The sequence below is a fragment of the Ahaetulla prasina genome, chromosome 1 (assembly GCF_028640845.1).
Source record: "Ahaetulla prasina isolate Xishuangbanna chromosome 1, ASM2864084v1, whole genome shotgun sequence".
NCBI lineage: Eukaryota > Metazoa > Chordata > Lepidosauria > Squamata > Colubridae > Ahaetulla > Ahaetulla prasina.
In genome coordinates this window covers 295099584-295125733 of record NC_080539.1, presented here as the reverse complement: position 1 = coordinate 295125733, position 26150 = coordinate 295099584, and the positions used below count along the sequence as shown (strand labels likewise).

Sequence of the window (26150 nt, the reverse complement as noted above, 5' to 3'; positions counted from 1 at the left end):
TTTTTAAAGCTGATTTTGAAGCCTGTTAATTTGAATTCTCAAAAGTTGCTTTTAAGCTTGACAAATTTTTCCATTGATGTATGAGGAAAATTATTCACTTTTTATCTCTTTTAGGAAGGTGCAACATATATGTGCATTAATTCACAGTAAAATATGAACACAAAATCAGCATATACCAAATTAGTACTCTGGTTTGCGCAGAAGGGAAGGGCTAGTGTTTCCTTTCATTTTGAACTAACAAAAAACCATTATTAGTGCTGGGATTTGACACTTGTATTTTTAATATCTTTAACCATGATTGACTTAATTCAGTAAATAGCACCAAATGCTTCGAATGTAGTTTCACAGTCATGCCAGACTAGACCATTAGAATAAGCTACAGTTCAAACAAATGTTTCAGACATAGCCAATATTCACCCATAACCATAAACCAGATTTTAACTATGTTTTATTGAAAAATCTATAGCACAATAGTTTGTATGGCATATTAAACCAAAAAGGAACAAACCACAATGTGGCTTACTATTAAGTACAAATCAATCCATATCCATATACTGCTCATATGGTGTACTGAAATTATCTTTTGTCACCTTGGAACAAATTGGTAATATTTTATGACTTCACATCTATGTCATAAAGTGATTATTGTGTCATTGTGGAGGAACTTACGATGCAAAGGATTCTGCCATATACTATTATACTTCAGGAAAACCGCTCTGAACTAATTTTCAGGCACATTTCATGTTAATACTAAAGCACAAAGAGGTGTGCAGAGTGCCTATGCCTAACAAAATGGTGTCTAAGCAAGCTTTTCAGGGAGATAATTCTTTAAAATACCAACTTGTCTTTAGTTCTACTTCCCAGGTCTTTTACATAAGTGTTGGAGTTTGGGGAGTGGTGGTGGAGGAGGGGGCATGATCTTCTGAAAAACTAAATATTATTTGGGATATTTTCACGTAATTAAGGGTTTTCATCATTGTTGTCATTCTTGTTAATAGAAGGCATTGCCTTTTTTTGTTTTATTTTATGCTAAATCAAGGATTATATATTCAGTTATTTCTATTTCAGACAGTCAAGCCCCAAGTAGAAACAGAGGAGAAGCCAACAGAGATTCATACTGTTACCTCTCCTGCACCTCCCAAGCCAAAACGAGAAGAAAACCCACAGGTACCAATAGTTCGAATATTATTTTCTGGAAAATAATATAATATATTGCCAGTTGCTAATATGCAAATACTTGAATTTTGTTTATTGTCTTAAATCTCTTAAATATCTGGGAATATTTTTCCATAATGCCTTTGAGGTATATATTAATACAATTGATGGTATAATTCAGATTAACAATAATACTAACAGAAAGTTGAAAATACTTGTGAATTTATGGGGAAGAATAAATGTGGTGAAGAATAAATTTAATTTCAAGATTAGATTACAAATTTAAGAGAGATGTTCTGTATTAATTCCAACTAGATATTTGTATGGGACAACTCAGCAAATCTCAAAAGTAGTTAACTATTTTTTACCCTGGTCATCACTTCTTTACCCTCCTACTCCTTTTACCAGTCCACAATAGAAAGCGTCCTCACTTATTGCATCATGGTATGGCATGCTGGTCTGACAGCCGTGGATAGAAAAACATTACAGAGGGTGGTGAGCACAGCACAAAACATTGTGGGCTGTCCCCTGATACCACTAGATGAGATTGCTAGGGCTCGCTTCCTTAGAAGAGTGAGGAAAATTCTCAGGGACGACTCTCACCCTGGTCATTGCCTCCTACCATCTGGAAGGAGATATAGAAGTATAGCCAGCCATACAAACAGGCTGAAGAACAGTTTTTATCCGTGGGCTGTCAGACTCCTGGATGAGAAATAACATCATAACTATGTAGTATGATGGACTGCAGGGCCGGCGCAATGTGTAGCATGTTCACACTGGTGCAATAGGACTGGGTGTTTTGTTAATATGATTTATTGGGTTAGGGATTTTGTCTTCACTGTGAGTTGTATTGTGTTGGGGGGGGTGCACCGAGGGAGCTCAACCAATGTCATTGTACATATGTTGTGCACTGACAATAAAGATTTGATTTGAATTGAATTGGAATCCAGATCCCTAGAGAGTGAGTTTACTGAGTAAATAAATAGGAGTTTGCCTATTTAAGAATAGGGAAGAGGCAGGAGAGACAGAATAAAAGAGAAAAAGCCAGGGAAGATAAAGACTGGTGATTGATTGCATCTGCTGACTGTCTATGGAGATTCTCAATCATCCAAGACATGGCTGTTTCAAAGCTGCTTTTCAAAAGGCAACTGGACTTCTGAAAGCACTTTGGGGCTTCTGCTGCCTGTTTTTCTGATGATTGGGCTGATGATTGCTTATTATACATGATTGGACATTTCTTGATGTTGATCTACTTGTGAGGAAGCTTGTGGGGAAGCCAGTTCCCCAGCAATAGGCAGACAGGAGATTAGTGGGGGAATTCCTGTATAGGAATCAAGGAAGAGGCTTTATGTGTGTGTTGTTCATTCTTTCTTTCATCAGAGGAACACAAAGGCAGAAAATTCCTGTTGTGATCAGTATGAGATGTAGCCATATTTGTTTTCTTTGCTGAAGGCAAGAGCTTTAGTGCTACAAATGCAAAAAGATTACCATCCTGAGGGAGGGTGAAAGAACTATAGATAAAATTTTCACTCCCTGGCTTATCAGGGGAGACAGGGAATTCATAAATAGGTCACAGGAAGTGCTTGTGGAAAGTTAGCTGAATTAAGAAGCCCCCCGGAAAACAGAGAAAGCAAAATGGGAGTATTGGAGAGATGGAGGAAAGCAATCTGGGTTTTAAAATTGAAAGTTGTAGAATAGATTCCATAAACTCACTGTTTATTATATTTCTGTATCGAAAGAAAAGCAGCTGCCATAAATCTGAGGAACTGAAGAAGGGGGTGCTACAGGTTCTGCAAAAGGAAGGATGCCATCCTCTTCCCTGGGAGCAGGAAACAAGTGATGCTGGTGCCCTGTTAACCAGCCAGTCTATCAAGAGGAGTATGATGCTTTTCTGGGCACACATTTGGAATGTGACAAAAAGCTTCCCTATCCATTGATAAATATCCCTTCCTTCTGATCCATATGGGAACAAATAAATAGCCAAATACAATTTTGAAATCATTGCAAGGACTAAGAAGCACTGGATAGGGAGACAAAGTTACTTGGGGCTCAGTTTATGTTCCCTTCTTTTCTATAAAAGGACATAGCTGACAAATGCTTTTAAAAGGCTCTGACAATCCCAGCTGAGTTGCCTGATCATCAGAGGCTTTTGTTTTCTTTTAAAAGCATTTTTTTGCCTTTAAAAGAAAAAAAACCCCTCTGACGATCAGGCAAATCAGCTGGGATCGTCAGAGCCTTTTAAAAGTATTTTTTACAACCTCTTCGGCCAAAGAGGTTGTAGAAAAAATGCTTTTAAAAGGCTCTGACAATCCCAGCTGAGCTGCACAATCATCAGAGGTTTTTTTTTAACTTTTAAAAACATTTTTTCAGCCAAAGAAAAAACGCTTTTAAAAGTTAACAAAAAAAAAAAAAGCCTCTGATGATCGAGCGGCTCAGTGGGGGGGGGGGGCAAGGATTTTTGCTACTGGTTCTCTGAACCACCCACTGCCATCGCTACTGGATCAGGCGATCCGGTCCAAACCGGGAGCATGTCACCCCTGGAAGAGACCTTGGTCAGGAGGACTGAATCCTATAGGGAAGGAGAGGACATAATTGAAAATAGTATGATGCTGGTAAGGAAGTGCAGAATGTAGTGGTATCAACAATGAGCATGTAAATACCAGAAGGAATAGATCAAGTTGTATGACCAAGTGTTCCAGCATCGTTACACAAATGCACAAAGTGTGGGACACAAGTTAGAATAACTAGAACGCTTAATGCAGGAAGAATATGATTTAATTGGTATTACTGAAAGCTGGTAGGATCAAATTCATTATTAGAAGCAAAGACTGAAGATGACATTTTAATTGTCCAAACCTATTTTGAAAAACCAACTCAGCGAAAAATGCAGAGTCCCCAAATTTCTTAAGCGTTGATGCATATTGTTGAAGTCATTTGTATTAAGAAATGACTATTATCAGCTAATTTAATTTTCTATAATACTGTTTGATTTCAATTTTGTTTCTCTTAATTCAGAAACTTGCCTTTATGGTTTCTCTTGGACTTGTTACGCATGATCATCTGGAAGGTAAAAAGAAAATTAAGCTTTTTTATTGTTTTTTTAATCAATAAAAGATCAAGACCCATTAATAGGAAAAAGTTTCATTTCACTTTATTGTATTTATTTTCAAAGAAATGCTTTGGACTGTGAGTGTGAACAAAATAAAGTTTTATACTACCCAGAAAGAACTATGTGCTTAACATATTCTAAGAAAATCTCACACATGATAAAGTGTATATTCTCATATGGTTCAAAATAGAAAGTTATTACCTTTTGGCCTGCAACATACATTTGAAAAAAAAACCTGATTTAATAAGTGGACCTAAATCTTAATCAGATTTTAGATATGTTTGATAAAAGAGCTTCCTTTAATTTAAAACTTGTTAAAATATCTCAACAAATAATTTCATTTACTCCTAAATGACAGTGAATGAGATGTTTACATATATTTTGATGCATTTTTCTATTAACATATCTGCAGTTTTAAAAAAAATAATCCTTGTATATTTGTAACCTGTCACGGACTTGCTGTATGGAAAAGAATTGCAATATACATTGAGCAACTAAATAGGTCTTCACACTTCTCTGCAGCTGTTGATTTTGACTTTAATGCTTTTTGTCATCATTAATTTGCAATATTCATGGTAAAAATTCATACACTATAATGAATCTTGCACTAATTATCAGTTGAAAATTTCACTTGATTCATTAGTTATAAAAAATATAAAATTAGATTTTTGAAGATGTAGGCTGTAATCTTTTAAGTTGAATTAGTGTCATGTACTGATGTATTTTCAATCTATTTTTATGTAATACTGCTGTTTCTTTAGGATTATCTTTGTGCAAAGATTATCAGAAATGATAGATAGATAGAAAGTCCTGGTGTCTCCGATTCTAAAAGAAAAACTTGTGTGCTTGGAAATACTTTTATTTTCTAACCAAATTATTTCTTTCCTCAAGAAATACAAAGTAAAAGACAAGAAAGAAAACGAAGAACCACAGCAAATCCAGTTTACAGTGGAGCTGTTTTTGAGCCTGAGGTAGCAATCTCTTATTTATACATTAGAAATAAAATCTTGCTTTGATGCTCTCGTGTCCACCTGTCCAGACATGGGATGGCCAAACCAGCCTAAAAAGAAGATTAAAATTACTTCCCTTCCCAATTCGACGTTTAGCAAATGACTTCTATGAATGATGGTTGTCCTTTCTGCATCTGAGAGAAGCAGGGTGGTTTTGGGTTGCTCTGCTTTCCAGTACTCAATTGCCACTCCATGACCCGCAGCATTTGCTACTGGCATTGCGTAATAGTTCAACTATATCTACCCTCAAAGACACTACAAAACTAAGTAGACAGTTCTGAGTTGCTTTGATATATTTCTAGAAGTTATAGACTAGTTATTGAATGATGAAGCTTTAGCATCAAATCATTCTCTTGTTGCTAGTGAAAATAGGTCTGCTTTCTTCCGTCATTGTTTTCATGAAAGTCTATGGTTTCTGGAGTAGGTGTTCTAGTTAACACAATGATGAATGCATTCTTTAAAATACTGAAAGCTTGCTTGAATCTTTAGAAATGATTTTTAGTAGTAAAGCATGTTTGTTTATGTTATATATGGATATGCATTGGTGATTCTATAGATTTCAGTTAACAAAAAGTTTTAATTATTACTTTGTTCCTATCTTTTACAAAGCGCAAGAAGAGTGCAGTCACATACCTGAACAGCACAATGCATCCTGGGACACGTAAACGAGGTAAATTTCTAATTAAGAGAAGGGATGATAAATGAATCAAAAAGTTAAATAATCATACAAACAGAAGAATAGCTGTTACGGTTTCAGCCAAGTCCCATCATAATCTAGGATTTTGTTTCTCACAGTGGCCAACCACATGCTTCCATGGTAGTCACATAAAGAATATGGAGACATTCCCCTCTCCTGCTGTTCTTTTTCAATTAATATTTGAAGGTATCTTTTACCCTACACAGAGGTAGTATAGAATTTTCAAAATTAATACAGTAGTTGTTTTCACACTATCCAAGTTACATCCATAACTGTATATTTTGGTATTGAATTCCTCAGATTAATTTTGCACTATATCAAGAAATACTTTTTGTCTATTCTAAAGTTCCTTCATGTTAGCTTCATTAGCTAACCTCTAGGAATTGCAGCAATATTTCCTACAAACTGTTGTTTAATCAAAATACCCAGCATAGGAAAAAGATATATATACTACAGATATTTGCTAAACTTTGATATATTACTTAACAGCAAAAACACAAATAATAATGAGTCATTTTTAAAAATTCATATAACACTGAAAAAAATTAAATTAAGCTCACATGCGCTATGTAAGACAGTACTTTTGTTTCTTGTTACAAATAATTACATACATATGACATAACATGCATTAGAACAACTCTAGTCAGAGCCAAGGTTATAATTCTTAATAAAAGCAAAATATAGTAATAGCATTGATCCTAAAAAGAAATAAAGGCTCTAGCAAAAAGAGAGAGAGAGAGAGAGAGAGAGAGAGAGATTAATATTAGGAACCACAGAAAGCAAGGTCAGGTCAGAGGGGATTTATGAAAATGGCCAATAATGGAATCATTTGGTGAATAAATTGTCTCATATAGCCATAAAGAAAAATGAAAATTGAGATGAGTGATGAGTGATGAAATGTAATCCTGCTAAACAGAAAGTGGAATCAAGTTCTGGTGTCTTTTTCCCCCAGGTTTTTTATTTTATTTTACAATATATCCTTATCAATGCATGAACAGTGTGGCATCTGGGTATCATACATTTTAGTACAAATAAAAATAGTGCTATTAATCATATTTGTTACATTCTTCAGGCTTCTGTAGTTCTAGTGTTAATATACATATTTGTATTAGATGAACTTTCATAGTTCAATGTTTCAATGTTATTCCAGTGCCAATCACAATATTGTTTAAACATACATAATTTATTTATTTATTTATTTATTAATTAAACTTTTATACCGCCCTTCTCCCGAAGGACTCAGGGCAGTGTACAGCCAAGATAAAAAGCAATAAATATACAAAGTTAAAAATCAATTTAAAAAACTTATTCAATGGTGGCCGAATTAAAACCGTCAAATTGACAAACCTAAAATACCCCATATAAAATTACAGAAGATTTAAAAATTTAAAATTAAAATTTAGAAATTTAAAAAGTCTAAAAAATCAGTCCAGTCCCGCTTGAATAAATAAGTGAGTTTTTAATTCCCGACGAAAGGTCGGAAGGTCAGATATTTGGGACAAACCGGGGGGAATAATAATACCATTATTCAATTTCTAAACTTCCCCCTTATTATTACTTTTATCTTATTGTATAAAAATGTGTATACTAATATTCCCCCTCTCTCTTATTTCTATCCCTATTCTAACGTTTAATCATGCCACCATTATATTTAAGAACAAATCCTTTCTATCCGTCATCTCTTGCCCGTTTTAAAGCTTTAATTGTTCGTTTTTTAACTTGCCTCCTATATTCCTCTCTTGGATTTTATCCCTATCTGCATCTACATCCTGACTATTCATTTTAAACATTTCTCCCATCTCTGCCCTTTTCTATTGTCTAGCTTCCAAATATCTACCCCTGCCCCTGTTTCCCTTTCAAAAATGTCTTCCTGTATCTCTGGTTCCCTTTTTAAATCTCTTAAAATGTTTTCCCCTTGGTTTATTTCATCAGTCAGTGTTGTTTTTGTTATTGTCTCTTTTTTGTCATTTTGTTTTGTTTACTTGTTCATCTGTTCTGCTTTTTCATCTGCTCTTTCAATTGGCTCCTCCTTTTCCTGGGCGTCTTGATCACTCATTGTCCTTTGTATAATATTTCCCAGTTTTTCTTAATCTCCTTGTGGTTTCTTATCAGAATGTCCTTGATGTTTTGAAACACTGATGCCATTTCTTCCCAAATTCCACTCATTTCCTCCTGATGTAGCATCTCATCTTGTTTTAATAAGTCCCACTCTTGTCCAGTAATCCAAAAACCGTATATTCAAGCCTAAAGTCACTCCTCAAAAAGAATTCACGATTTTTGTATTCCATAGTTAATCAGTCTGTTCCTTTAGATAATCCCAAAAGTTTTCCAGAATCTCCTAAATCCCCTTTATGTGTTCAGTTTTGTATCATAGCATTCAGGGGTCCCTTTTATTTTAAAAAAATCTTCCTTATTCTCATATTTAAAAATCTAGTTGTTATGATGTAGGTGCATAAAACATATCCTGGTCAGAATTTTCCAGGGTTTAAGAATATGTTATACTTTTCTTTCATTAGCAAATGGCATACTCAGTTTAGATTTCAATGTTAACCAGTTTAATAAGTCAAAACATAGAAACAAAATTAATTTTTTAGGTAAATAGTTCCAGTATTTTTAAAATGCCTTTCCAGAACAATGCGTGCTCAGAACCATGGTAGCACAGTAATTACTGCAGGCTATGTCTGCTGACTGCTGATTGCCAGAAGTTTGGCAGTTCAAGTCCCGCTGGCTCAGGGTTGACTCAGCCTTCTGTCCTTCCAAGGTTGGTAAAATGAGGACCCAGATTGTTGTGGGCAATATGCTGACTCTATAAACTGCTTAGAGAGGCCTGTAAAAAGCACTTTGAAGCAGTATATAAATCTAAGTGCTATTGCTATTGTTATTATTAAGTCCAATTATCTGTATTTTAAACAGGTTTTTTTTTTTTGCTTTCTCCCCTTAATTCTTTTCTTTCAGTTCTGAAGTTTTTCTCAAAGTGCTTAGTTGCTGCTTTTGCAAATAGTTGTGAGCCTCTTTTTTCCTGGATTATTTTCTTTTGGGGTTAGGTTTTAAATAAGAAAGAATCCTCTCACCCAATTCCAGACACTGTTCACTAACTCCACTCCAGCACCAGTGTTAGGTGTTCCTCGGCTGCCCCGGCTTCATGGCAGCCATCTTTAGGCTGCCTCTTCTCCTTGCGTTGGCTGAGAGGGGGAAAAAAATCCTGGGGTCCAGCAGGAGAGTTGTGACTCTTCGTGGCCTCCCGGGACACCACTCTTTGCTTCACCGCCCCTACAGGGCGGCCCACCAATGGTGAGAACTTGTCACGGGAGCATGGAGACCTGCTCCTCGTGTCTGATCTCGCTGTGGCATCAACCCGAAGACTCCGTTCTGGTGCCTTAATAAAAGTTTCCAAATTTTGAGAGAAAGAGAAAAATATCTTATTTTTCTATGCCAAGCATGATTGTATGCATCTCAGTCTTATCACTCCTTAGTTACTTTTTCCTGAGCTAAATTTTTTGAAATATTATACCTTTTTTGAAGAAGAAAGGTGCTTGAGCATCTTGATCATTTTAGTTGTCCTTTTCTGTATTTTCCCCACTTTTATTATAACCTTTTTCAAATACAGTAACCAGAACTATACACAGTATTTTCGGTACAGGGATAATTATAAATTTGTACAATAGCATTTCAGTGTTGACAGATATTTTTTTATACCTTTCCTCTATGAGGCAAACTACTGAAAGTTAAAACCCCAAACTCAGAAAAATAACTTAAAAAGAAAAAAGACTGATTTCGGGTGTTAGGCAGATTCAGTACAGGATTTAAGAGTGAGCATGGAAGTAGCCATCTCCCAGAGATTTGTTATTTTCATCCCCAATTTGAATTTGTAAAAAGGTGTGCTTCTTCAACCATTTGCAGTTAGATGGCTTAGTCACATGGAGCATGTATGGATGGACCAGCCCTGGTTGTTTACATTATGTACTTCTTAAAATATTTTCTTGATAATAAGCCTGAAAAAGTTCTTCAAGCATTTAGATTTTGTTTTGGATATAAAATACTGCTGATGTAATCCAGTGTGATGGGTGCTTTATTAGTTGCACAATAGAGCTGAGTGAGCATTATATAATATCTGGCCTTGATTCTGTTAATGCTTTTTAATAATTCCCTTGCTGCTGAGCTTGTGTAAAAATAAAGTTGATAACTTGAAATGCAAGCTGTAATTTTAAAACAATACTTTGTAATTAAAATGTCTATTGATGAACTTTAGATATCGTTCTTCTAATAGTGTACTTGAATGTACTGTATATATAAATATAAGTGATTAAAAGGCTTCAGAGTGAATTGCAGGTTCCACTGTGCAATTTTTTTTCTTTTTCAAAATATGTCATTATAACTAAAGTGGATTTGATATTTTTTCCCCATTGCTTTTGGCATTTTGTTCTTGGTCACATAAAAGAAACTTTTATATTTGTTTCTACCACTCTTTACCTGTTTGGTACAGCTTAATTAAAACAAGTTACCTATGAATGCTTAATTCCATGTTTCCCTCTTTTGTCTGTAATTTTGTTTAATCAGAAAACTATTAGTAAAATACTATAGGGTTATATTTTCAATTAGAATAATAGTTCACTTTAGAATAATAGTTTACTAGGCAACTTTATGTCAAAATTATTTTATGAATAACAAAAGTGCTCTTTACATTTATGATTGGTCTAGACTCAGAATGCTTTATATTTTTTTAAAATATTCCTTAATAAACAAAAAATATTTTCCAAATCTAATATAAATATTCTTGCCAAAATGAAAATGTTATGGATAGTCTCCAAATGATACCTCAGTTTTTCAGATTTCTAAGAAAAAGAGGTAATGAGACTTAGAAAATGAAGGAAGTATTACTATATACTGTTTTAAGGATTATGAAGATATTTCATTCAATCGAAGGAGTATGGATCATGGCAACTTTTGGTAGAAGTCAGTTGGGGGCTTTATATGGAGAGGGAAAGATTGAACACTCAAAACATTAAGACTGAAATGACATACCATTGTTAGGAGTAGCAACCTGTGAAACTGCAGGGTTTTTTCTCATAATATCCTTTTTGAAATTATTCTTGTAAATGTCTTAAAATTAATGTGAGAATCTTGGCTTCCTTTCACTTGTGACTATTATACTAACTACCTCTCTGTACCTCATCACTTCCTTTTTCATGCTAGCCAATGAGGAGCAATGTCCAAAGGTATGTAAGATTATTTTCCTCCCCTTTTTGTTTCCTTCTGTTAATATGTAGGTCGTCCACCTAAATACAACACTGTGCTGGGATTTGGGGCTCTCACCCCCACATCCCCTCTGTCCAGTCATCCCGATTCCCCTGAAAATGAAAAGACAGAGACATTTACTTTCCCCGCAACTGTTCAGCCTGTGTCCTTACCCAGCCCCAGCTCCATGGACGTAAGTAATTCTTGCTGAATTATACATAGTTTGAAGCAAACTACTATGCAGAAACTTCAGAATTCGTTTTCTTAAGAAATACTTTAAATTGCACCAAAATGTTCACTCCTCTGCTGGGCTCTGCATTACTGATATTTATAGCTATTTTCCCTCTCCTTGCCATTTTTCCTAGGGTAGATGGATTCTATAGTGTCCTAGCATTTCTAGGATATTTTCCTTCCATTTATCTTTTCAGATGCACAGAGAGATTGATGCAGTTGCGTGTATGTTTTAGCAAAGGAGTGGCAGGAAGGAAATCAAGTTTCTTTGGTGTCCTGACATATTCAGATCATAAGAACTCTTAATAAGTATTAATCATCAGGAATGGGATAAATTAATTCCTCAGGCTTCACCAAATCAATATACAGGCAAACCGTTTCAATGGCTTTTGGCAGCATCTTGTGCTTTACAGATTCCTAGACAATGGATTCTGCTCTTACTTCAGCCTTTAGTGGTACAGAGTGCTCTGTAAAATCAGTCATCTGTTTGATACAGATTTGTTGTAATTGTTCTTATCCTTTACTGATATATATAATTAACATTCATAGGAACAACATTTGTTCTTATGATAATAACTTAGAACTGGAAGTTCTGGATTCGTATCTTTAATCAGGTTTCATTACTCTTCAATTACTTACTCCAGAATTTTATCATGTGGCCTACTCGTTGTTCTTGTCACTATTGGTGTCAAAATGCATGGGTCTACCATTATGGAGAAGCTGCTCACATTCGATCTATACGGAATGGGTGGAGTTTAAAACAAGTTGCTGTGACCAACTGCCCACAGCCAACTTGCGATTAACTTGCCAGAGCCAACTCGCCACCGAACAACTCATCACAGCCAACTTGCTACAGAATAATTCAAATCTGTGTTGTTTCAATCAATTACTTTTACTATTGGTGACAACGTTTGTGTCAAAATTATTGTAATATGTAGGTCGTCTTATATTTATATATTTCTGGATTCATTTTCTTTATTTTATTATTATTGACTACTGTTCTGTTGAAATTAATTTAATTTTTGTATCTGTTGAATTGTCCTGCAATGAATTGTCCTCGGCTGTGGTGAATTGGTCACAGTGATTTGGCTGTGGCAAGTTATCCCATTTGGGAGGGACAACTTGCCACAGGAGGAAATATTTGCTGTCCAAAAAGAATCCCAAGCAAGACTAAAATTTGTTTGTGAACACCTCGACAAAGACCAAGACTTCTGAAATAATGTGCTCCAGACAGAAAAACCAAGTTGTTTGGCACAGTACCAAAAGCATGTTTGGCAAAAACAAAAAATAGCACTTCACCCTTACTAACCATAAAGCATGGTGATTAAAGCTTTGCTATATCAGCACCTGGGCAGCTCACCATCATAGAATCTACTAGTATTTTTTCATTGATACTTGAAAATAGTGTGAGATCATTTGTCAGAACATTGAAGCTGAACTGAAAGTTGACCTTTCAACATGACAGTGACCCTAAATCTGTATAGAGAAATGGTGGGGGGGGAGTTGTTCTCAGTCTATGTTAGAAATTGGTAGACAGTTAAAAGAATCAACTACTTCAGGTTGTTTCTGCCAAAAGGGGCAGTCCCAGGTATTAAAGCCAAGGTTGTTTTTTCCACGAAAGAAGTGTTACATCTGTTAGTTTTTTCTTAAATAAATGAATGCAAAATCAATTTTCATAGCTTTTTTTGTCCAGTTACATCACATTTATATACCGTTTGAATGAAGATTAAAATAATAACTCTAAATTAATATTAGAAAAGAAAAACACTTTATGTGGGTTTATGTATTTTTCACATGACTGTAAAGTTAAAAGTGCTGATCTCCCTATAATTTGAATCCTGCCCAACCTCTCTTAATTTTTGTGAAACTGATTTTACATAGAGGTAGTCCTTGACCTATAACCATTCATTTAGTGACTGTTCGAAGTTACAATGGCACTGAAAAAAAATAAGTTATTACTGCTGTTCACACTTAATGACTGTTGCAGCATCCCAATAATCACATGATCAAAATTTGGATGTTTGGCAAATGGCATGTATTTAAGATGGCTGCAGTGTCCCAGGTCATGTGATAATCTTTTGTGACCTTCTGACAAGCAAAGGGGAAGCCAGATTCACTTAACACCTGTGTTGCTAATTTAACAACTGCAGTGATTTCTTAACAAATGTGGCAAGAAAAGTTGTAAAATGGTACAAAACTCACGTAACAACTGTCTTGTTTAACAATGGAAATTTTGGCCTCAATTGTGATCAATCGGCTAAAATTGGGATTGGAAGAGTTCAGGAATGGGCCCAAGAGGTTTTTTAAACTTTGAAACTCTCACCCCCAATATTTCTTCCTTAAATTGAGCCCTAGGAATTCATCACTCATTTGATATATTGTGCTTGTGGAACCAGACCACGATAATTCATAGGTCAAGATAGCATACTCATGCTGAAAATTAATGATGTTACCTCCAGAGTGTAAAGCATTGATTTTCATGCAGTTAGAAAGTTTAAGCATTAGCCAGTGCTTGGGAGTAATCCCATCTCCCAAATGGTTGATACTGTGTCATTATTTAATACATTACTCATAATAAAGGTAGCCTACCATTGTTTTAAGGATAGTGTGAAATAGCTTACATAATTCAGAATCAGTTTGCAAGCTGTGAATCATCTTATTTACCACTATTCAAGTTCCTATGGAATGCCATATTTTACAGAGAATAGGCTATTTTTACAATCTTACTACCGGTATTTACTTCTAAATTTGAAGAGTATTAGAAAGTGGGATTCAGTTATAGCAAGTTGTCAGAATTGCCTTCAGCTCATCAAAAAGAATACTGTATAATAGTATCTTTTTTTCTTCTGATCTTGTTATTTTTACTTCTTTCAATCTTTATCTGTGTACAATATGCTAAAATTAAAATCTAGGAGTTAACACAAAATCAGTAACTCTAGCTGCTTCACATTTTTCATATGAGACATATTTATAATAGACACCTGTTTTTGTTGCTTTTTTTACTGAAGTTTCAGATTAATTAAACTAGAAACAGATAGATCTGTCCTTGGACTGAATTCATGAATGCACCTTCAGGCAAGTGAGTTTAGAGGTGGAATAGATTCCCTTTCCCTTTGCAATCTTTGAAAACTCTTCTGAGATCTGCTTCAGAAGTTGGAGAATATCAAAAAGAGAAAAGGGAAGTCCCAAGTAGAAACTGAAAACTTTTGATTTTCAGAATATTGATGTAAGTGAAGCCAGAGCACTTAATATATTCTTTTATTAGATTATTAAATTGTCTACATTTCTCAGGAAAGGCTGTGGTAAAAATTAGAATTAAATTATATTTACCCTCATAAGTTAAGCCAATATTGCAATCCATTATATTTTTGCCATTGTTTTGTAGCCACTTATATACAATTGCATTTGAGATAATTGAAATTCAAATAATTCAGACCTTACAGTCTTATTTCAGATTACATTCATTCAGTTTAAAATACTTTTTAGAGTAGATATTGATCATTTTGTTCCCCTCTATCAAAAATCTCATCCGTGTGACTATTTAAAATGGGTTCTCTAAATCAGGGGTCCCCAACCCCTGGCCTGTGGACCGCCATTGGTCCATGGCATGACAAAAAACGGGCCATGCAAACAAGCAAAGCCCCATCCACAGGATGCAGGCAGCAATGAAACCGCGCCCCTCTAGTCCATGGAAAAACCTTTCTCCACAGACCCAGCCCCTGGTGCCCAAAAAGTTGGGGACAGATGCTCTAAATGAGTACATTAACATCACCTTGTACTCTTTATACTTCTTTGCTGCAGTATATTTTTAAATCAGAAGCCAACATTGTAGTGTGTTATTTTAGTGAATTAAAATAAATACAACAATGGCAAATACCAACAAAGGTATAGTTGTTCTTTCAACAATGCCAAACACTCTCAGACCAAATAAAGACTGCTCTCTACAGTAACCAGCAAACAGAAACATTCAGAGTGTACTTTGGGCATGTGATGTGAACAGATGATGGTAGGTCAGAAATAACACAAGAACAGAGAGGGTTGAAGAAGGAGAAGACAGCTAATATATTGGATAAACAGAATCAAAAAAACCAATTGGAATGTCCTTGGAGGAACTGCAAGTGTTATATATAGGTTGAGATGTTGTTCATTCATTAATGGAGTAACCAGAGGTTGAACCTACTTAGTGGCAAATAATTAACTTGCATATTAATTTAAAATGAGTAATCCCTCTTCTAGCATGCAAATGTATATATTCCCTCATTCTTTTAAAAAATATTTTTTGTAGTAGTATTAATAGTAATATCATCTGGGTACTAATATTACATTGGTGTATTACTACCACAATACTTTAAAATTGTAGTTGATTGGGAATTTCACCCTACACTAAATTTATTTTCTTAGCAACAAAAGAAATAATATTCTTGCTTGACAAATCTACTACAAAAAGTGGTGTATCTTAATTTTTATTGTGAAAATGGAACAAGTTATACTTTGGGTAGTTCTCTCGTGCATAAACTTTACTTTCATTTTTAATGTAGATTGAAAATATTTTTTAAAAAAAACTTTCTCCCTGTTTTCTATTTTATAGGGTGATATCCATGAAGATTTTTGCAGTGTTTGCAGGAAAAGTGGCCAGCTACTTATGTGTGATACATGCTCACGTGTGTATCACTTGGATTGTCTAGACCCACCTCTGAAAACAATTCCTAAGGGCATGTGGATTTGTCCCAAATGTCAAGACCAGGTATTGTTGTTTCACACAAAAGAATAGGCACCAAAAAAGGTTGTCTGTAACAGATTAAAAAAAGTTTTCATTTGATTTACTTAGAGTTAGAGGAACTGGCCTATAATACATAGCTTATCTACAGATCAGTAGGCATTGCTAAATTGAATTAATTTCGCAGCTTATTTGTTAATAAGGTTGCCTCTGTTTTCTACATTGTAGGATATTTTTCTGCCATTGTTATAACATAAGTACTATGGTTAGTTTTCAAAGGCAAAGTCAGAAACATTGACCAAATCTTCTTTTTGACCTATAAATTATCTCTTGCATAACTATTTCTCCCCTCTCCAACCAAATGTTTATTTATGTCAGAAAATCCATTATTTTCAAGCAAGTTAAGGAAATCCATATAATCAAATATACCATTAATCTCAAAACAAAGGACATTTATGGGAGATGCACCTACCAAAATGTCCAATATTTCCTCAAACATTTCTTGGGGTGGTTGTTTTTTTTGGTTTTTTGTTTTCAGTCTTTCATGTGGTAATTTTCTCTGCAGAGAAATAGTTGGGCCTGCAAGCAAATATAAATCCTATTATGGGATGAAGAAGATCAATAAAGAGTGATTGTAATATCCAGATGTATCTAAACACTCTTCTCTATTTGCTCCTTCAGTTTAAGAAATGCTTTGTTATTCATTTATAAATTTAAATAGTGTCTGTGTGCAGTAAACTTCCAGGCAATATACGCAGGTTAAAATATATTCAGAATTGTATAAAATTCAGTAAACATAACAAATAATAATAGATTTTAAAAACACAAACAAGTATTAAATGAAAAAATGAAACTGTTGTGAAGTCTTCCTTACTTTGTGGCTAAGGAGACAGTTTTCCAAAAGCTGGTATCACAGCAACAAAGGCCCCTTCCCTGAATGACTGCCAAATTAATATCCACAGGCTGTGATGAGGACAGTGGTCAGATGTAGTACCATGACAGAAGGCATTTTTTATATATTGTAATGTTTATTTCTGAAAATCCAGTGCATTTGGTATTTGAACTACTTAAAACAGCAGTTTACTGAAAATGTAAGATCAGATATGTTGCCTTTTCATTCCAGTCCGGTTTTTTATAATTCACAGCAGGAAAGATTTGTAGATTCACAGGAATTGCTGAGGTTGTGATTTAGCTGGCCTCCTTTGTGGGAGGTAAAACACAAAAGAGTATTTCATACTGTTAATACTTTAAGGCCATTTCCAGCCTGTGGATGAGGTTCTTTTTGTATGTGGTAAATGAAATGATTACTAGCTTGGGGAGAGTGTTGATGTCTTTTTCCACCTAAATAATGCTTTATTAAGAAATTTAACCAATACTCCCAATTGTATTTATTGACTTATTTTGTGGGGGGAAACTGTCTTCCTTGGCAGAGCAGTTGTTGAGTCATGCAAAGCATGCTTTTCACTATCATAGGCACTTAGGGGTTAATGTTTAATAACACAATTCCTGCTTGCATATTACTGTTTTATTATTTTCTGACTGTTTTATAATTCAAAGTATTTAAAATATGTGTCTTTATTTAGAGGGAGTGGCAATAATCTTAGCTCCTTTAACAACTTCATAGCAGCAAGGCTATATTTTCCATCCCTCTATTTTCCTCAAAACACAATAATATATTGTTTTAGTACATTTATTTTATTTAGTTTGTGAATTGTGCATTCTTCATCAGAATTTACACCCACTATGCAACCAGGTGCTTTTAGTGCCTACATATACCCCTTGCTCATTTCTTTTCTTTAATAAAACCTCAACTTCCGGCCATCCCAATCCAACTGCTTGTCTCGGGCCTAGGAATAAATCCTATAAGAAATTAAAGTTGTTTAATTTTATACAACAATTTTAAGAAGACAACTATGAATGTACATATTGAGAATGGTTTGAGGGGCTATATTAAATCTTCCCTAGAAGTAGAATATGTCAGCCAAATGTTCACCCTCCTTTCTTTCAGATGCTGAAGAAAGAAGAAGCAATTCCATGGCCAGGAACTTTAGCAATTGTTCATTCATATATTGCGTACAAAACAGGTAAGTAATCTTTGATTTGATTTTTTTTTTTAAAAATGACCAGAATGTTTTTTCTATTCAGTTATTAAATAAAAATAATAAAATCAATAACCAAATATTTGATAAGCCTAGTAATCAAATTAGCAGGGCAATGTGGGATTATTTTTAGTGAATCCATCAGGAATAAATAACGCAGCATCGCAATCACTGTTATTTAATGTTGGTGGTAAAAAAAATCGATAAGGTAGCACATCTATATAATACAACTAATAGCCTTTCTTCTACAGCAAAAGAAGAGGAAAAACAGAAATTACTAAAATGGAGTTCAGATTTAAAACAGGAAAGGGAACAATTAGAACAGAAAGTCAAACAACTCAGCAATTCTATAACAGTAAGTATTAACCATTGCCAGGTGATCATTTATTTGTACTTCCTTGCTTTTTACTAAGAACCATGAAAAGAAGGTGTTGGACCAGGGAAGAAGTTGGTTCCTCTTTTTTGACTGAGTTCTTGTGTTCTTCAATGCGTGCACTTATTCTTCTGTTGGTTTGTCCGATGTATGTGGTGGGGCAGGCGGTGCATGGGATTTCATATACTCCTTGATTTTCTAACTCAATTTTGTCTTTGGGGTTTCTTAGGATGGTGGATATTTTTCGGTTTGTGCAGAATGCTGTCTTGATGTTATGTTTGTGGAGGATCTTGCTGATTCTGTCTGTGGTGCCTTTTATATATGGGAGGAGGGCTGTGCCGTTTTCTTGTTCTCTGTCTTGGATTTTAGTGGAGGGTTCTTTTTGGATTAGTTTGGTAATCCTATTTCTCTGGAATCCTCTGCACGCGTTGAAGAACACAAGAACTCAGTCAAAAAAGAGGAACCAACTTCTTCCCTGGTCCAACACCTTAAAGCCACAGGACACGATATTGACTTTTAAAAGACCAGTACTATCGCCGAAACTGAACACTTTAACAACAGAATAATCAGAGAAGCCATCGAGATAGAAAAACGCCCACACATCATGAACAAACGAGATGATACCTCCTGCCTACCAGCCATTTGGAAACCCGCCCTTATTGACAAACGAGTCCCTAACAGGAGGAATGACACCAGACCCACACTCACGAGGTCCACACAGGATGTCACCACCACACATCCACCCAGAAAGCAGACCCAAACCCACACTGATCAGGAAGCACGACCAAGGACCAGAAGCCAGACTGCAGCTGCAACATTAGCCATTTCAAACCCCTCCAATCCATACATGCAGCAGATTGACACCCACTATGAAGATGTAGCATGACCACAAACACGAAGCCAAACAACAGCAATGCAGCTCACCAGCTCAAATCCCCCTGCAACTCAGACTAATCTGAGCACAACCAAGCCGCCACCCAAACAGGACACCCCCCCCAGCCAATCAGAGCACAAAAAAACCCCCCATCCAATCAGAGCACAGCCAAGCTCCACCCAATCAGTTCAAACCCCCACTAGCAGTTAAAAAGGAAGAAACAGCTGCAATCACACATTGCTCCCAGAAGCACAAAGCTTTTAATTTATATTGTTGTTTGCAGTTAACCATGGAAAATCCCAGTGTGATTTTGGCCAGTCCTTTGTCTCATCCCAGTCTACCTGACTGATTTTTTATGGAGATAAATGAAAGGGAAAACTTATGTAAGCTGCCTTGAGTTCCTGGAGAAGAGGCCAGATATGTATTTAGCTAACAAGAATTTGTAGGCTCAAAGATAATCATATTCTATATTATTTTAAAATCTCTTGAAGTCCACTCCATTTCAAGAAAACACATTGGTTTCCCATACAAGGAACCTTGATTAGACTCTGGTTAAATTGATTGATTAATTATGTACCATCAAGTCATTGTTGACTTCTAGCATTCACATAGATTTTCTTCATGACAGTCTGTACCTGATCTTTCAAATCTTCCAATGGTCTGTAGGTAGAATGTTTAAATTTTGGGAGATGCCCAGGGTTATGGTACATAAGATGGGCAATTATAATCAGTATATATACATAGTATCTGTTTGCAGTTGCTAGCAGCTCAAATTTTCAATTTTGTTATTTCCCTTTCTATGAAACTTGTGAGAAGTAAATGAGTTTTATGTTCTAAATCAGAGATACACTGCTAAATACGTTTGTACTAGCCACCCAAATTTAGATTGTACCTCTTCTTCTCTCCAAAACAGATAGCTATCATAGTCATAATGGACGTTCTATTCATCTAGTGATTAGAGATAATATAGAAATATGAATCATATACCACTTTTGCAGCTTTTGTATAGAATTTTATTTTCTTGCACATATTGTTCCTGTTGGATCAAGATGTGTATATAGTAAATCAGAAATATGCCACAGATAGACAGAAATTTCAGTCATTCAAAGGGAAGAATTTGGTGTTTAAGTTGCTTTTTAAAATTGAGAATCCAAGACTGAATATTTCACATTACTAAATATGGTATTTTTCTATCGTTATCTATAGTACAGCATAAATATAGCTTTAAATCAAATGAGCTACATGCAAGCAAAAGCGGTTTTTTAAAAAGATATTTCTGTAAATGTAAGTCTATTTGAGCTAAATGCAGTTAGTTCTGCATACCACTTTCACATTTTGCCTTCTTTTTTTGTATTAGTTCAGGCTTTTTCAGCAATGTCCTCACTAAGATTTATGTTCTGATTCACTTCAGAAATGTATGGAAATGAAGAACACAATCCTGGCAAAACAGAAGGAAATGCACAGTTCACTGGAGAAGGTAAAACAGTTAATTCGCCTCATCCAAGGCATCAACCTTTCCAAATCCATAAACTCTGAGGGCAGTTCAGCAGCCATTTCCAATGGCATGGACTCCGCCAGTAATGTGACAGCTGCCACCTCCACCCCAGCATCTTCCCCCTCCCAGAGCTGCATGGTGAACTGTAAGAAGGGCAATGAGACTAAATAACAGAGCACAATAAGAAGGAGCCAGAGGAGATGGCAGCAAAGCAGAAGAACATAACAGATCCTCTAGTAAAGGAAATGGATTTCTTCTGGAAAGTACAAGAAACTCTTTAGTTCCAGAAAGAGTGCGAAGATGCTCGTGCCGGGCGGCACTAAGTTTGCCAATTGATCCTTCTTATTCTGTGTGTACGTGCAAAGTTTGGACCATGTTACATGAATAGTGCCAGCTGGAGGTTCTTAGCCAGCACCATGCCAAGTTAAATAAGATATTTACTCTCTATATTTTACACCAGAGTGTGCCTGCAGCAGCCTCCACAGCCACTATAGGTTTGTTTTTTATTTTTATTTGGGGGTAGGGAGCAGGGAGGAGCAGGTTTCAGACCTTATCTATAGACCAGTTTTTGTTTAGCTAGGGGAACTTCAAATCCAAAGAGCCTGTGGGCTTTTCCTGTTTCTAAATTGTCCATACTACTAAACCAAAAATGCAAAAATAAGAATTAACAAATCCTAGTATCCTAAAAGGGGATGGGGAAGGGCAGAAAAACTTATCCAGTAAGCAGTATTTACAACTGTTTTTACAGAAAACACAACAAAGGATGAGGAAGGATTTTTCAGTAAGTATCCAAAAGGCTGAAGATTACTAGACTGGCAACTTTGGGTTGTCCTCCCCCTCCTTTCTCTCTCTTAATGCATTCAGAAAATATATTCAAATGCAAATAAAATGCATTGTTGATTTAGTTGCTACATTAAGAAGGAAGCTTTTACTGAGGTAGGGAAGGAGACTAACATGATCAGCCTGCGGTTTTTGTAAAGCAGGCCATGAGTGAAAAGAATTTTTTTTTCTCTTTTTGGTACATTTGTCCAGCAAAAACAGTATCCCAAACAGCACAGCACATGTCCCTAATGTATTGCCCAAATAGGCAAAATGCCTGTTTCCTTTGTTCCTTTCTCTTTTGGTTACAAATGTAAGGAATAGAAAAACTCTTTTTTTCAGGCTGACAGTCCAATAAAAAGGTAGATGGGACCTTGCATGGTATAGATTAGAAGTAATAGTGTCAGTGAGATACAGTGAGTCTTTGTGAGTCCGTGTGTCATCGTTTTGGGCACTGTTTTTTATGCAAGGGCAAATCTTTGTATCTGGGGAAAAACAACTTTTTTTAAATTAAAAAAAGAAAAAAGATATTGAGGTCTTCCTAGTGTTACTTAAAATAAGATCAAGGTAAGAAACATTGTAAAAAATTACAAAAGTGCTATTTGTTTCCTAAACAAGTGATTTCTATTAAAAAGGTGTCAGAACTGGAGTAAATTCTGTGTACTTAGATTTTTTTAAAAAACAACAACAGATTTTATTTCTGGTATTGCCATAATGCTGTGGTTTCAGTTTGAAAATGCCTTGGGGTGGATATCTTGATATTTGTCATGCCATTGAAATAGCCTTCACGATTAAAACTGAATCTAAGCTGAAACCATTTTTTTAAACTAAGGGGATTTCTTCTCTGTAAAAGCACAGAGAATAGCATTGACAGCATTAATCATTTTTATTCTATTGCAATATAGCACCTAAACTGAGGGATAACGCCTCTTATCTTACTTTTTAAGATAATTGTCAAAAATCCTGCAATGATCAAAAGGCTGATGCTGGACATCAAATCTGTAAGCCTGAAATAGCCAGTTTTGTATATATCAGTGCAATCATCCGACATGTTTTTTGTGGCAGAACTCATGTCACTGAATCATGACAATGTTGGCCCAAACATTATCTGGATACATGTTAGCAGAACTCTTTATTTCTGCTAATCATTAATGATACAGGTGCGCTTATTCTACATTAAAGATCTATGCATCATTATGCACTTTATTTGTACACTCATTTCAAGTTTGCTAGTTTTTGTGCTGTTCTGTTCTTCTTGTGGCTTCCATTCTTGTCCCTGAAGCTTCAGTCATTTTTAGTTAGGCTTCTTGCTTTTAGAGCCCTGCAACTGATGGTTCATTCTAAAGTTAATTAGTGAACAATAAGAAAAAATCCTGTCGAACAGAACTTGCTTTACATTTGAAAATGTCAGGGTTAACCGTCAACTCTTGATATTTTGTAGTGAAGCTAGCATATTTCCAAAGATTATATGTCATTAATGGGTATAAATGAAAGACAGACACTCGTCAGATTGACAGCTGCTCTGAGTATACAATATCATCACAAGAATGCACAGAGCAAATATTACTAGAATCACAAGTTTGTAAATTTTGTGTCTTAGTAAGCCAACCATTTAATAAACCATTTCATATTGTTGCCTGCCTGGGATGTTTTAGCAAGCAAGATTACATGTGTGATGAGTTGAATTTGACTTTACAGGTTGCAAGCTTTTAGCCCTGTGTTAAGACACCTTTTAGAGAAAAAAGAATCAGTGAAGCCCAGTTTTCTCTGCTGATGGTAGCAAACAATATCTTAAATATTAGTTACTGTATTCCCATTTGCTGGGTCCCTGGATCATGAATTCACTTCGAATTGACTGGAGGTTTGGTAGCCATTGTCACTTCCTGTCCTTCAGAGGGAAGTGGAATAAATGCAGAACTACTCTTCCTGCTAAATGTGACTTGAGGCTGAAAGAGTGATCCTATGGCAAGTTATTCGCCTTATATGCTGTAACAGGGGTGTCAAACTCGTGTCGTCATGGCACGGTCACATGATTTATTGGGACTTTTCCCCCTTTCGCTAAACCAGGCATGGGTGTGGCCAGCGCATGACACATCCGACCTGTGGGCCACAAGTTTGACAGCCCTGCTGTAAATTATGAATAACAAATTTTTGAGTCAGTGCCTCAGAAAGCAAGGGCCCCTTCTTGTTTATAAAGAAGCATAAAAAAGTGTTGGGTTTCAGTTTATAATTGTATGAAGGATATGATTTCTTGAGGCAACTCTCCCATGTACTAAAAATCTATTTTGGATTTATTCCGATAAAATGAATAAATCTTTTATCTTCTGACTGGTACGATTGTCACCCAGCACTATTTGATATTATGAATAAGGCTGTTGTCAGTTTATCGTTCTGCAATTTTATACATGCATACTTTTCTTTGCATCTCCTGCCCTGGCATTGTAATCAGTTAAGATGAAGGGAAAGAGAGGAAAGCAATCATTAGCAGGCTATTCTGAATTCTCAGTGTCCAGAAACAAAATGTTGTTAATAGATTGAAATTTTGAAAATACAGCACAGCAAATTATAAAATAAAATTTGGACTTTACATAAGGATTCTTCCATATTTACAGAATGGATAAATATTTTATTGAACAAAAAATGTGCAATGATGTAATGAATGTTAGATTTTCTTCAATGCAAGGGGTTGCTCTCAAAATAAAAGGGAACCACAGAAAAGACAACATTTCTTGTTATATAAGATTGCCATTGTAAATTATTTTATTAGCTAGAATTACCAAGTTCAGTGTTTCTGATAACACTTCATGTCAGCACTGTGTCAGAGAAATATTCAGAAACGTCATTAGAGTTAGGAGAAACCATGCTTATGGTTAATGGTGGCTTACAATTAATCTTGGTTTCCTCCTCCTCCTCCTCCTCTTCCTTTTTCTACAGCCTCTACTCAGTGCCACATGGCTGTTTATATCTTGTCAGCTGTATCGGTATATCATAATACATTCCCTTATAAATGTGTGGTGCTGTATATCATGGAATTCACTGTGAATGTGTGAGGACGTAATTTGGAGTTAAAATATGTTGATTTATATTGTAAAAAAATGAAAGAATTGATTAGATGGGCTGATCCTTTGTGGGACTTGATGCAATTAATCTATTAGAAAATTGTATCAAATAATTGTGCAAACACAGATTTGTGATGCAGCCGTAGGCAGCAACATGCTTCCCCTTGGCTTAATATTGTGATTCCCCCTTATTTTAATATTTTGATCCTATTTAATCCATTGATTTCCTTTAAAATGTAAAGACATAGCAAAGCATTCTTGCAGTCATTCTACAATCCTTTTCTTTTTCCAAAGTTCCTACTTAAGAGAGGTGCTCTTGATCAATCCAGAATTGCAATATATAGTTAATGTATGATCCCTGCTACAAATCCTAGGATTACAAATTATGTTCCTCATTATAGTTGTTTGTTTCCTCCCCCCCCTCCCCAAAGCAGCTCAACTCTGACAATGAGTGAAAGCAAGAAGGTCCCACAAGTGGATTTGGTTCAGAAAAAACACATATGCCTCATAAAAAGGGGCTTGATTCCCTCCTCCATCTCCAATTGATTTAGGTAGCGTTGTGTAAAACATGAAGTTATGCTAAATTCCTGGGCTCTACCAATGTGATATAGTTGAACACAAAAGCAGGGTGGCCTAGTTCTTTCCTAGTGTGTCTTCCCATTAACACATGATCATGAGAGACCATAAGGTTCTGTAATGTTCCCCAAATATTGATAAATGTATTGTATATCTAAGAATGGATAATAACTAGCTGTTGTCTTGTCTTGCCATTTTTAGGGTAGCTCTACACAGCTGTTCCATTATTTAAAAATCATGATTGAAATAAGTAGCTATTTATTTAGCATTAAATATCTCCCTGTCTCCCAACACTTATTCTACCTCAGTTTATCTAAGGTCTCCTTTGTAAAGTACAAGATCTTTAAAATGAACGGTTGGGGTTACACATCACACTAAGCCATAATACGATTTTGGCATACTGTATACAAATCAGACGTTGTGATTTACTCAGCAAGATTTGGTTTACCTGAAGTATGAACCCTGCTAAGGAGTCAGTACTAGTCCACATAGAGCACGTAAATAACTATCTTCAGATACTTGCAAAACTTTCTTTAAACACTTGGGAGGAAGCAGTGATAAGCCGGTTAGTGTTGTCTCTCTTCTGTAATCCTTTTCACCATTCTTTGTGTAGAAGACTGCCGAGATGATCCTCTTACCCATAAATGCAATTTAGAACCCTGATTTAAAATCACTAAGGCAGGGGTCTCCAACCTTGGTCC

The 26150-nt window shown here is 35.5% G+C and overlaps 1 protein-coding gene across 8 annotated transcripts in view; it reads left to right on the top strand.

The window, feature by feature from the left end:
* Window positions 1-26149, top strand: part of PHF21A (PHD finger protein 21A) — a 163267-nt gene extending 137118 nt beyond the window's left edge. For 6 of the 8 annotated variants that reach the window (XM_058161739.1, XM_058161736.1, XM_058161737.1 and 3 more), the window contains 9 exons: window positions 1069-1167; window positions 4171-4222; window positions 5156-5235; window positions 5884-5944; window positions 11239-11399; window positions 16026-16181; window positions 18163-18238; window positions 18505-18608; window positions 20912-26149. In XM_058161739.1, coding sequence (XP_058017722.1) covers window positions 1069-1167; window positions 4171-4222; window positions 5156-5235; window positions 5884-5944; window positions 11239-11399; window positions 16026-16181; window positions 18163-18238; window positions 18505-18608; window positions 20912-21166 — 1044 coding nt within the window. In that variant the 3' untranslated portion in view covers window positions 21167-26149. Of the gene's footprint in view, window positions 1-1068; window positions 1168-4170; window positions 4223-5155; window positions 5236-5883; window positions 5945-11164; window positions 11188-11238; window positions 11400-16025; window positions 16182-18162; window positions 18239-18504; window positions 18609-20911 lie in introns of all 8 variants that reach the window. The other 2 variants (XM_058161741.1, XM_058161740.1) reach the window with 1 other exon arrangement.
* The last annotated feature ends 1 nt before the right edge of the window (window position 26150 follows it).